This window comes from Cynocephalus volans, chromosome 7 (genome assembly GCF_027409185.1).
Source record: "Cynocephalus volans isolate mCynVol1 chromosome 7, mCynVol1.pri, whole genome shotgun sequence".
Classification (NCBI taxonomy): domain Eukaryota; kingdom Metazoa; phylum Chordata; class Mammalia; order Dermoptera; family Cynocephalidae; genus Cynocephalus; species Cynocephalus volans.
Genome location: NC_084466.1, coordinates 6,469,078 through 6,482,310, shown reverse-complemented (window position 1 = coordinate 6,482,310; position 13,233 = coordinate 6,469,078). Strand labels below are relative to the sequence as shown.

The 13,233-nt window shown below is 40.9% G+C and overlaps 1 protein-coding gene across 1 annotated transcript in view; it reads right to left on the bottom strand.

Annotated features, from left to right (window-relative positions):
* The window catches only part of NALF1 (NALCN channel auxiliary factor 1), a 634,316-nt gene that overhangs the window by 25,821 nt on the left and 595,262 nt on the right, over positions 1-13,233 (bottom strand). Inside the window, exon 2 of the mRNA XM_063101688.1 lies at positions 4,072-4,243. Within this exon, the coding sequence (XP_062957758.1) occupies positions 4,072-4,243 (172 nt within the window). The remainder of the gene's footprint in view (positions 1-4,071; positions 4,244-13,233) is intronic.

Genomic DNA, 13,233 nt, shown 5'->3' with positions numbered 1-13,233 from the left:
TACAGGTAAGCAATCACGGATTTCTCCAGGGGACTCTGGGATGAGGCAAAAGAGTGTGGGGAGGGAAACCCACATAATTTCCACAATGATGGCTTGACATCTTGGAATCCAAGAGTGACTCCCACCCCCTCACTTTAAATATGAAGAAACTGAGTTTCTAAAATAGCAGTGTGCTATGTGAACAGAGCTTGCAAACAGAATAGAACCCACCTTGAGAAATTTTAGCTCAGTAATACTTAGCATTAAATGACAGGTTTCACCCTGACAACACTTTAGAATTTCTCCCTAATTAATTTTTCAGACACTCCTTTAATAATGTTTCAGTTTTATTCTTTAAAGAAAAACCAAGAGAGAGCTCAGGCAAAGTGCCTTTCCTTTATCTCCTAAAACAGAATCGGAATTAAACATAGGAAGAGGCGATCTTGTCATCTAGATTTGTGGTTAGCACATTTGGTCATGACCTTCTGTAATATTCTCAGTCAAAGACACTGCATAGCGACAGACATGCGTTCTCAGGTATTTCATTTTTTAAATAATTACTGGCTTACTATGGATCATAGGTACACAAAGAAACAGATGATTAAAAAATAGGAATTTAAAACTTTCAAATTTTGGACATGGGTAAGTGATATAAGCACCATAAAGAAATGATGCACTAGAAATTGAATATAATAACTGCTACCAAAATTATAAACAACTGCTGATTACTTAGAGATAGGTTATATGTTCTGAGCCTTCCAGATGGTTCTCCAATCCCAAGGGCTGACATTCACTTTTCATGGATGATAGGATTTCTAAGTATTGATATGTGTTTAATAAAACTGTGAGAGGGAGAACAGGAGGTCCTATAACTTCACACTCCTAAAATGCTAGTCACAGGGGACTCTCAGGAGAAGTAGTCACCACACAACTGGTTTGTCACTAAGGAGAAGCACCTTGAGCAACACCGGTGCTCACTTGGACAGCATCTGGCAGGGAGGCCCACGTAGTCCTGTGCTTACTGAATACTGCTTTTTGAGGCTGACAAACCAAGTAAGTGAAGAATCTTCAGTATCTTAGAGGGGAATCTCTGTCCTTCTAGAAGCTGCAAATTGAATGCATTTCAAATAATAGGTAAGACATTACAAATAGATTTGCTGAATTCGAAGGAAACTACACCTTCAATTCTTAATGATGAATGATTATATTTTCCAGCATATAAAATGGAAATAAGCTCATTAATTTTTTTAAAAAAAGAAGAATTACTGGAGGCAAGATTAAGATCAACATACTTGGTGGATTTCTTTTAGTAGAACTGTGTTGAATGATTTTCATTGTACCTAATTCAATGAGGAAGAAGCCAACAGATCTGCTACCTCTTGTGAACATGAAAAGTCTGGATGAGGCTGCTATCGAGGTGGCTAATTGGGAAACTAGGAAAAATATTTCTATTTCTCTTCTATGTTTAGTCTGGTCTTTCTTGAGTATGGAAGATGTTTCATTCCAAATGCATAAAGATACATGAGATGGCTCACATTTACTCCAGCCTTACTTAAAAGATAAGTTGTTTGAAAACTCATGTACATCTGTAAGAGACAAGCCTCCCAAAATGTGTGACAAAGTTTGGGAACAAACTTTAACTTTCTCTGGAAGCACGGCAAACCACTCGGCTCTGTGGGTTTAAGGAGTGGTCCCCTGGGAGCTGTTCTCTATGGCCGTGCCTGGGACCGTCATCAGCAGTAGCAGGGTGGGGTGAGCAGCAGATCCTGTGATGCCACTCGAGGGACACCCACGACCTAAGGTCATGAATGAGAATTCTTCAATGGGGCTGGTTACACCACAGAGAAGAAGATCCTTCTGAAATTATTACCCTTTTTGTCAAATAATTTCGTAAAATGTGATGGTAAGATGCCTTCAGGATTTCTTCTGCACGTTTGTGAGCAGTTTAGTAATAAAAGAATCATGAGCCCAGCGGAAAGCAGTGAAAGGGCAGTGAGGTCCCCAAGTGTCCAGTCATGGGATCAGCCCAGAGGCCTCTGATGGAGGTGGCATTTTTCTCTGGCCCCAATGGCAAATCTCTTTTGCTGCCATTTCTTCTTAATGACACAGGTATGGTGATGAGGAAGCTGTTGTTACAAAACTCAAAAACAATTAAAAACACAAGTGGACTTCTTGCCTGTGTTGTGCAGAAAGATTTAATTCCGCTTTAGCTTTCTGATGGCCTTGAAGGTGTGCGGAGAGGCGGCGAACTTTCAAAAGTATATTTCAGCTTCACAAATGCAGAGAAAGACCAGGAAACAATTGGAGATAAGGACAGATACCTGACCCTTCATTTAGGATTTTGGTCTACTTTAAGAATCTGGTGAAAGCTACCAGCCTTCTCTAGGCAGAAAGCAATATGTGTGTGAATGCACACCCATATGTTTGCCAACAATTCCACTTCAGTTTCTCTGAAGCTCTAACATCACAGACACCTCATTAACCCATAGTCAAAACTTGAAGGGCTTATCTGGATGGTTACTTATGGAAAGTTCCAGTGAATGTCAAGATAAATTAATAGACTTCGTTGCATTTTGTCTCAGACTCAAAGCAGAAAGATATTAATTTCCTCTCTCCCTGCCTCGCTCTCTTTCCTTCCTTTTTCTTTTCCTTCCTGCCCTACCAGAGAACAGCCAGATGAAAAACAAGCTAAACATCAAGTGAGTAGATTAACAAAAATTATTGTTAAATTGTTTTACATTTAACAGTTCACTTTCTTGTGCACAATGGCTATTGCCTATTAATGACTTATCTTTTGTTTCTCCCTTACCTGTCATCCTCACAGCAAATCGGCATGTGGGGGGACGTATTGCTATTACTCCTTTACTAATGAAGAGATGGAGCCTCAGAGAGATGCATAATAGAAACAGAAGGAAAGCCCATGTCTCCCAACCTTCACTGAGATGTTCTTCCCACAAGGTTGGGCAATGTAAGAAGTAATCATCCAGGTCTCAGGGCAGGTTCCTAGGGGAGAACTTTGGTGGACTATCTCTTGAGAGCTTATCACTTAGAACAGTATGGCTAAGAGACAGGTATTCAAATAAGTGATCTAGAAATAATTTCATAAATCCTCACATTGAGCATCTCAAGATGTCACTATGTTTTAGAGGAGTTTCACAAAATCTAAGAAGAGAGTATTCCTGTTTCTCTTTATAATAGTGTTCCATCCTTAAAACTTGAAAACTAAATGTGCTACAACTCAAGCCATATAGTTGTAAGGATATTGGATGGTATTCTTTTACTAAAAGAGAATATGGAGTCATAATTCCAATTATCACACTTTCCTGACTAAATATCTTGTTTTCACTGTCTATTCATCATTTATTTAAAAACAAAAGAAAACAAAAACTACTCATCTTTTACATCTATTCTGTTTCTAAATTATGTAATGCTTATAAATATCCAGAAAATGAGTGCTGATATTGGTGTTTTGCCCAGTCTGAGTCACTTGCTGAAAGAAGTAAACATTGTAAAGGGGAAATATCAGATAGAATTGTAATTGGCCCTTAACCTGTGTGTCTAACACGCATGCGTGTGTGTGCATACACACACACACACACACACACACACAAATAACTTAGGCAGACATTTCTTTGTGTTCTTGATACTTATTTGAGATAAAATAACATAAAAATTCTCACAAAATAGACACAGGGACAAATACTTGTTATTAATTTAAGAAGCGTGGTTTTACTGGCCTTCTCACTTCCTCTGTTCTTGTGTAAGGCAAACATAATGCAGATCGACTCCAACCCACTCTAAGTCAAATATGAATATATCCAAAGGTTGCTGACATTCTGCCCTGAGAATTATCCTTTTACACAGTGAATGGTTGTGGTCTCAGTTATAATATAGACAATGTGGCATAGGAGCTGAATCATTTCCAAACCAGTTTAGGACTGCTTTCAGTGCTGCTACTAATGAAGGCATGGAAAACTACCAGCCATATCTTCAAAGTTACATCTGTGCAAGGAAACAGCAGAGGAAACAAACAGCACATAAGAAAGCAAAAGCACAAAAGACTCGTGGCCGAGACCCTGCGCTGCACTGTACCTGTACAGATGAAACTGGAGAGGCCTCCGTAGATGACTTCATCATTGTCGGGCAATATAAACGGACAGCGTGTCTGAACCTCCAAACAATATTGCTTGCAAGGAATTGTCTTTCTGCAGTTAAACTGTGTGACTTCAAAATACTGGGAACAGAGCCAGGCTTTGTAGACAATCTGAAAAAAAAAAAAAAAAAAGAGAGAGAAGAATCAAAAATATGAAGGGTTGACAGCAGTTCTGACTCCAATAAAGAACATGCTGTACTGTGAGCAGCATGTTGTGGTTTCAAGTGGATCATAAGAAAACCCTCATTTCCAGAAAGCTTATTTACCCAATGGAAGCTGCAAGTGATATAAACATAGCAATGAAAGTCTTTGCAATAAAAGCAAAACACTGTTTGATAGAGCCCTTCATTAAATGCAAAAGGTATTTTCGTGTTTAATTTGATGTAGCTCATTTGAAAAACAGTAGATTTAAGAAGGAATTGAAGTTTTCAGAATCCAACAATGTATAAAGTAAGAGAAATGAATGACCCTAGTGATACACTGTCGCTATTTACTGCACCGTGCAAGGTGGCTGGCGAGTCACTTTCCTAAACACTAGATGGTGCTGAGTCCTTTACAATGACGGCCCAGCAGGGGCTGCAGAATCAATGTCGGCTAGCGAGAGCTTGGACTTCCAGGGGCACAGAACAAGCAGAAACCGACATTTACATTTATGACACATATCAAATACATTAAAAATCTCATTGTCTGAAACCCCGGAAACACCCCACACAGACCAAACATAATATGCCGTGATGTGGTGAGGCGCAGGAGGAGGGAAACCTCACCAAAACCACACCTGCAACCTTTCAGATCCAGAGTTACATCTACACCAATATCTGTTAAGTATGTACATAATCTGATAAAATTTGAAAAGACTGTGACTTCATTTATCATTTTGTTTCTGGTGGCTATTTAGGAAAATAAACATTGGGAAAAATTACCTTTTTCTGATATAAAGAAATAACCTGAACCTACATTCAAATAAACAGTGTCAGAAGTACCCATCTGCAGAATAGATCACTGAAATTTAGTTATTTCCCAGGTCTTTGGCACTGATGGGGTTCTGTGTGTCTCTTGCTAGGGTTTATACCTTTTAGGTAACATTTTGTCAACTATAGTTTACCTAGAAAAATGAATGGCTTAGAGTTAAATGTGCACTAAGAGACCATATATACTTGATAATAATAGCAAAAATAATAGCTAATGTTTACCAACTTTATACTCCTCTCAAAAAATGTTGCAAACATTTTTGCCCATGAAATTCTCAGCATACACTTAGAACATAACTATTAGTCACTTTTTTCACAGGAGTAAAAATAAGTAATGGAAGTAAGTGGAAAATTCAGAATTCAAACCCATGTTCTGGATTCCATAGTCTGTGCTCTTAACAGTTATGCTACATTTGATCTGAAATAAAAATGTTTTAAGAACTTATGAGATTACAAGGGAGTTTGCAGGTGAGCCTAACATCCACATGGACTCGCATGCTCTTGGTTAATGTCCATTTAATATAAGAAAGACTATATTGAATTTTTATTCACAACTCATGAGTTTGATCAAAATGAAACTTTATTCTTTGGTCAAATTGCCTCAGAAGGGGTAAAATGGGATAAAGGTGAAATTCAGATATAATTTTAGATAGCCCAAAGTAATTTTTATTTGATAAGTTATCAATGGTTCATAATCATGGTATAACTTGTTAGGAAAACATACAAATAAGTAGTATTCCTAAAGGTCTTTTGAACGGGTCTTAACATAAACATAATACATTGAAAAAAACAGTAGAAAAAGTACTGTAACAGCTGAGGATCCCCCTAAGAATTTTTATATTTCAACTGAGAAACAGGAGAGGTGTGGTGGGCACGTGGTGGTTTGAGGCAGGCAGGGGTGGTGCTGCGTAGACGCAGACGGAGCCTGGAAGCACCAGTTTCAAAAGAAGAGAAAATAAAATGGCTTCTTAACCATACTTTGGAGAAGTTAAAAACATTTAAAAAATATTATTGATATTTGTGTCACATAACATCATATGTCATATGACATAGGACATCTATGATATAAATGGCATGTGTATACTTTGCGATTCCTAGTTCTAATTACCTCATTTAGGTACTAGCTAAAGTTGGATTATGTTTATATGTACAGTTCTAACAAAATTCCACTATAAGGAAAGCTCACATTCTGCATATTTCTGGTGTTCTAAAGTCTAGAATCATCTGTTTTCTTTTAAGAAATGCCCTTCCAGAATACTTCTGTGGGCTACCCTGTGCTCTCTGTTCCCAGTCCTGCTCCCAGTTTGCTTTGACACAATTGTTCAAATTAAAACGTTTTCTGAATAGCTAGACATATCCTGTACCTGTAAATTCTTATCTTAAAAACGATCTCTCTTCTCTCACAGACAGTAGGGTGTCACATACCGACGTCTCTCGGAATATATACACACACACATCCTCTTTTCAGTCATTTTTTTCAGCATTGCCCAGTTGGAACAGATCCATTTTTATTCTAGTTCCTTCAATTTTATTTCAACTGTATTTTCTTTGCAGATTTTTTACTCAAAAATCTAGGAAGTGATCAAAGCAGTTTTTAAATATCAGGTAGAGACTATAGAGAAAAGCAGTGATCCCTGCAGCGCTGCCAGCAGAGTTCTGGCTCTCACACTGGGCCACGGCCGCCGCTCAGCCGGGTTCCCCAGCACCTCGGTTCCTACAATCCACCTCCTGGGCTTTTGCATACGCAGTGAAGATTTTCATTTGAGTATTAAACATTTTCTAATTTTTTTTCTAGAGATAAGATATGTCAGAAAGCAATCAGGAAAAACTGTGTAGGCCGAGACAAAATAAGGCTGGGACAGAGGCACATTTTATTGTTACTTAAGAGATTAAGGCTGAGAAGCAATTTCTATATAACTGAAGGATTTATCTTTTCTCCGTATAGACGTATTTATAATAAAAGAGGGAAAGCATGTATACAGCACATTTACTAAAATATTCAAGAATAAACTGGAAAGGGAAATAAGAAAATTCTTTTCTCCTATTGAAAAAGATTATTTGAAAAGTGAAATGCCAGGTTAGTAAAAATCTGAAAACTATGTTACATGGAGAACAGAGAACTACCTGAGACTATGCTATGACTGGAACAGAACAAGGCAAGAGCTACTTAGTTATTTTCCATATTTTCCATATCTGAGAAAACTCCTATGGGCTGCTGACAGAGGCTTTTTGTTTATTTTTTATTTTAATGTGATGTCAGAGATAAAGCGGAAGAGGGAAAACCACTAGGTAAATATTGGCATGGTGTACAGGAGCTTTCTTGCCAGAAGAGATATACAGAAGTATCATGGGCTCTCTCCTGAAGCACTGAGTTCTCTCTGACTGGAAATATGCAAGTAGACTTTTTTTTTTTTTATTGGTTATAAATATTCATGGAGTACAAAGCTGACTGTCACCCCTTGTGCCCAAGATGTGCTGGCCAGATCAATACTGGCAGCATGCCCACTACCACAAGTTGCGATTATTCCCTGTGTCCCCCACCCAATGAATCCCCGACCTCCCTCCCCCTGCCCCTTTCCGCACCCCACTCTGCAACCCTAGGTGGGCATGAAGTGTTAGCTAAGAGAGAAAGAAGGAAGGAGAGAAAGATCAAATAGACTTTAGATAACTTCTGTCAAAATGAAGGGGGGAGAGGGTTCCTATTAGGAAAATGAGAGAGACAAATGGCCCTAAGATACGTTCCAATGTGTTTGTTGAAGTTTTGAAAAAGTGAGGTTGAGAAAGTTAGATGTTTTGTGGAGGCACAGAGCTAGAAGGAACAAAATGATTAGTTTTTTAAAGTACTAAAGGATTTTCAAACTAAAGTACATAAAAAATGAATATACTGGTTTTATTTCATAAGAACTATGTAGTATAAGGAAGGTCAGAAATCTTTTTTATAATGACTTAGCCTTCTCCTATAGAGGTAAATTAAATATTAGGTAAATCACTTCTCTATGCATCACTGTGTAATATAAAAATGTATGAAGCTAAACAATAACTTGAGGAAGGAACAAAATATATGTGTAAGGTGACAGGTGACAAAGTTATGGCTAACCAAACCACCCAAACACTCTCCTTATCGCGGGCTCGTGCCTCTTCTGTCTGCAGAAGTAGTCAGGTTTGTTAGGAAGTAGTGCTCTTAAGGGATATTTCAAATGACCTATTCACCCACGCTCTGTCCTCGGCTCTGTGCCCTTGGAAATAACTGTTGACCGTACAGAAACTTTACTCGATGACTGACACCACATAGTCAATGGGAAATATTCTCAAGTCGCAGCATAGTAAAGAAATAAATTCAATTATAGAAGAATTACAGAAGCGGCCTAAATGAGAACATGTTTGCTTAATATTTAGTTAATGGTTTTCTCTTTTTCTGCCAAAGCATTTTCTCACTTGCTATCTTTCCTCATGAAACTCTTGAAACTTATAGGGAAACATTTTACAAAGAAGGAAACTGAGGTGCAGAGAAATTACACAGCAAATGAACGGAATTTGACTCCCTCATCAGCACGGCCAGTACTTTTTTCACTGAGAATTCTTATAACAGGAACTATTCTGAGAGGATGCAGAAAGCGATGAAGACGTGAACAAGTCATAAAGTGTGACACTCCAGAGTAGAAAGTCCTAGAGACCATCGAGCTGAGCCTCCAGATTTTAAAGTGTGATTTGGAGCCTGGAAGTTTCCAGATGACCACAGTAGGGAAGTCGAGGTCCTGCAACCCAAATGCACTGCCTTTAGGACTTGCCTTAATAATGCACCTTGTTATTTGAAAGCATCAGCTGAGTATTATTCATTCCTAATATTCTAGCAGTATCCTTTTTCTTTTGCAAGCCACTTCATTTCAGAACTGCACTTTTGAAACTTTTTCACTTGTGACTCAGCAGAGTGGGCTGTCCTGATCTCCTCCTCCCCTCCCCCTGGGGCTCTGGGCTTCTCTGAATTTGCTTCAGGTTAGAGGCCCCTGGGCTCCACGAGCCTGTTTGAAGATTGGATCAAGGCTGGTGAAGGGTGTAGAGAGGAAGGCGACCAAGTGAGCTGTGTCTAGTCATGCATTTTCATGCTCTTGATGAGGACATGAAGACTGATTTTTTTTTTAAAGATATTCCAGCGGATTGAATGTCCCCTCATCCCACCAAGCCGCTGAAGCTTAACTCCCACTGTAGTTGTTGAGGGTGGGATATTCTACTATGATACTTAAAAAGTGGGGCCTTGAAGAGGTGATTAGATTCTGAGGACCACGCCCTGGTGAACGGATTTATGATGGTCTTGAGTGTGGTTCTGAGGGCTTTCAAGGGAGCCAACTGAGAAGATTTGCTCTCTCTCTGCTCCACTATTTTCTACCATGTGAGACCCCTGCATTGCAGTAAAGCCACCACCAAAGAAGGCCCTTGCTAAAAGTATTCCCAGAACTTTGGACTCTCCAGCCTCTGAAATGGTAAGCAATAAATTTCACTTTCTTACAAATTACCCAGTTCCAGGTATTTTGTTGTAAGGAACTGAAACGGACTAATTCAGATAGTTTTCAGTTTTCAGGAGATCTTTGGTTGTAATGGCACAACCTTGGGATACAGACAGAGGGAAGGTTCTTGTCTGCTCCCCAACGGTGAGAAGCAATGTTAAGCTAGGAACTCCAGAAAGGAATGCTCTATTGCAAGCGAGGATGACCCTGGAGTAGCTACCACTGGTATTTGCCGATAAAATGGCATAGATGGTGCCCACGATGTTTGTGGTTAAGAGTATTGCCATTATAAATGACTGCCAGGCTCATCTCTGTCATGTTTTCTTGACCTCTTGGGTTCCGGACATTCCCCTTGATGACAGCTAATCTTGTGGCAAACTTCTCACAAGATGCCTACGATTAATATTTTTCCAAGAAGGTTAGTTTCTCATTACTTTTAAAATGTGTTTGCCTTACTCCCCCAAATCCAAATCAATATCTTAGAGCTAAATAGCATATTTATATTGTAAATATACATAAGGTGGCTGAAAAAAAAAAAATCTTGTGGGCCATAATTTTTTATTATCAAGAAAAACGTCAGATATAAAAATTGGCTGTCATCTTCATATCAAGAGGTTGTTTTCCCTTTCCCCACATATTAGGAAGGATTGACACTTTTCATATTTGCAACACTTACGGGTACATTTTATTAGATCCCTTTCTGTCAGCTCTAACGCTTTAGAGGCCGGAGCTTTAAGGGAGTGTGGGTGAGATAATTGGTTATGTAAGCATTAGTCTGCTCCAGCAATGGCCCAGGCAAAGGCTCTCAGATGCAAAACGCATGTTGCTGCAGTTGTCAGTGGGGTGAAACTCAAAGTAAGTGCTCACATTCATGCATTTGAAAGTCTGCTTCCTTCTATATCTGAATCTGTTTGGTGAAAGCACGTTGCACCCAGAAATTGGAGATAGTGATAGATTCTGAGAGGAAACAAGGAAAACAACCCACTGGCTAGAGCTGAGCTGCATGTGTAGAGGTGTGTAAGGGATGGACAATGTGCCAAGGCCAGGTCCTTGATGCACAAGACTTAAACGATGGCACACCTTTGCTTCCAGGGCTGTGTCTGAGCTCCCTTTCCTGAAGGAAGGTAAGTGCAAGTGTCTTCCTGTTTGCTGGTGACCCGCTTTCCAGGTCCTGTTACAACACTTGGGCTGTACCTTTGCATTCCGAGCTTCCTGAACTTCCCGGCCCTGCCCTGCGTTCTCAACACCGGGGCAAGCGCCTGCCCCGTGCCCATCCGCACCTGAGGCCCAGGCCCAAGACACACAGGAGAGGGGACCGTTGGAAAGATGCTGGCCTCCTCCAGCCCAGTGTGCTGATCAGGGCACAGCGTGACGGAGGCCAACAGACGTGCGACTGTACAGAAGGTGAAAAGCAAATCAACTCTGCTGTGCTTTTTTGAATAGAGAATGATCCCATCCAGAGACGAGCTGCACGGGGCTTGGGGAAAAAGGGAAACCTAGGAATTTGTCAGTATGTCTCCAGCACCACTGAAGAGAAAAATGCCCTAATTCTGATACGAAGCCGACTGAGCTTCCTCTTTCTCTTTCTTGCTCATTAATGGCCCTATCGCGGTTCGCTTAGCATCCCTTGTCCGTCCTGCTCTCACTCCTCATCACTATGGGCTGGTCTGGGAGCAGCTGGGAGCACCCGCTGAGATTCTTGCCCAGTGCCACGGCCACACACTGATCGATCCAGCGGCTAAAGTCACTTGTTTTCTTGCCCAACCTCTGGCCAGCGCTGACTGAGCTCCTCCCTGAAGGCAGCCCTGGTGACACGCCTGGCTCTGTCCTGCTCGCTCCTGTCCTCCTGCCATGCCCTCTCGGTCCTCCTTTGTGTGTTGTTGAGTTTTTATTGGTTTGTTTTCCCTGCCATTCCCCAAAATGTTGGTATGTCTTAGGCTTCTGTTCTAAACCTTCTGCGCCTGATTTCTGGGCAATTGTCCACTCTTGTCATTAAAATAGTGGAGCCTGAATCTTTATTTCCTGTACCGATCTCTCTCTCTCTCTTCATGTATATATCTATGGTATATATATATATGCCGTTCTCTCTTCCTTGAGGACCTGGCCTATCTACAAAAGCAGCTTCCATGCTCTTTAACATCTCAGGCTCTACAAAATGCAAAGTGGAACTTGACATTTTCTCTTCAGAGAGAAGGGAGAAGTGAGAAATCTAGGCATCATCCCGACCCGTCTTGTTCACTCTCCTACAGATATTTAATCACCAAGTCCTATGAGTCTACCTTGTCAATATCCCTAATGTCTGTGCCAATCCCTGGATGTCTACTGACACTGTCACTGCTCCTGCCATTTCCGCCGCTCACCTACACTTCCGCAGTGAGCACATCCTGAGGGTCCTGCCTCTGTGCCTTCATTTATAAGCTCTCCTTCATGCTGCAGTCAGAGTAATCTTTGCAAAATTAACTTGATTATCTCACCACTCCATTCTAAATTGTCCAGGACACCCCCACACCCTCAGCACCCAGGAAGGAGGTCAAAGCTTTGCAGCTTGCCCCGCTCCCCTCCTCTCCCCTCCTTACGCTGCCCTCTCCTGCTGTGATGAGTGACAATGAGTGGTGTGCAATTCACCGAATGTTCCAGCCCTCTGCGGCCCCTGCACCCACGCTTGCTCTTCCTTCCACCTCCTCACATAGCCCTTAGTCTGGTTAACTCCGACCATCCTATGGGATCTCGACTGTGGCCTTGCCTGCACCCTTCTCAAGACTCCGAAATTCATTCTCCGAGGGACGTGCACTAGCAGCAATGCTGTCTTCTCATGTGCCCCCTTTCGAAGCTGCACACTCCGGAATGAAGGCCGGAGCCTTGTGCGTTTTTGCAGTCTTATTGCTCTGGATGTACCTGATAGAAATTTACCTGTGGCTGAATTCTCGCTGGAAATGAGTGACATGGACCTCAGGTTTGCACAGCAATGTCTTGTGATGTGGTGAGTGTTTGAGAACCCGCCCTGGGGCGCTGAGACCCTGCATAGAGCTTAGACTCAAACCATGAATTTGGCGAGCTTCCAACATATAAAATTTTAGAAACCCCTTTCCAAGTGACCAATAAAGTGGCCTATATTGAAAGCCAAATCATTCCTAAAGAAATATGTTTTTAAAAGCCTACTTCATAAAGTCAACCTCTCTTTAAAAAAAAAATCACGGTTCAGATCCAGAGGCACAATGTGGGGTTGGGTTGCATACAGAAAGAGTTCCACACAAAGACAAGGCAGGGTGTGCGCTATTGCATACGACTCATGGAAGGCCCATAGAGCTTCAGAGGGAGCAATTTTTCTTAAAATTGTTATTTAAATAGACATGCTGCTTGGGTTATGGCAAAAATGTTCAGCAAGCAGATGATACTAACTCATCCCTTTCTAAAACAGCTCTATTGTACATCCACAAATGAATATTAAACAATGATGGATGGTCACATGTGATTTAAGTCACAGTAAATAAGCACCCATTTATTTGGTGTGAAGGGAGTTCTCTTTTAATGAGCTGCCTTCACCAGATCATTCTATCGGTGACAAAGATGGTGGGAGCTCGGTTAGTGGGCATTGAAAAGGAAGGAAGTTCTTCTTGCAGGCGACTTC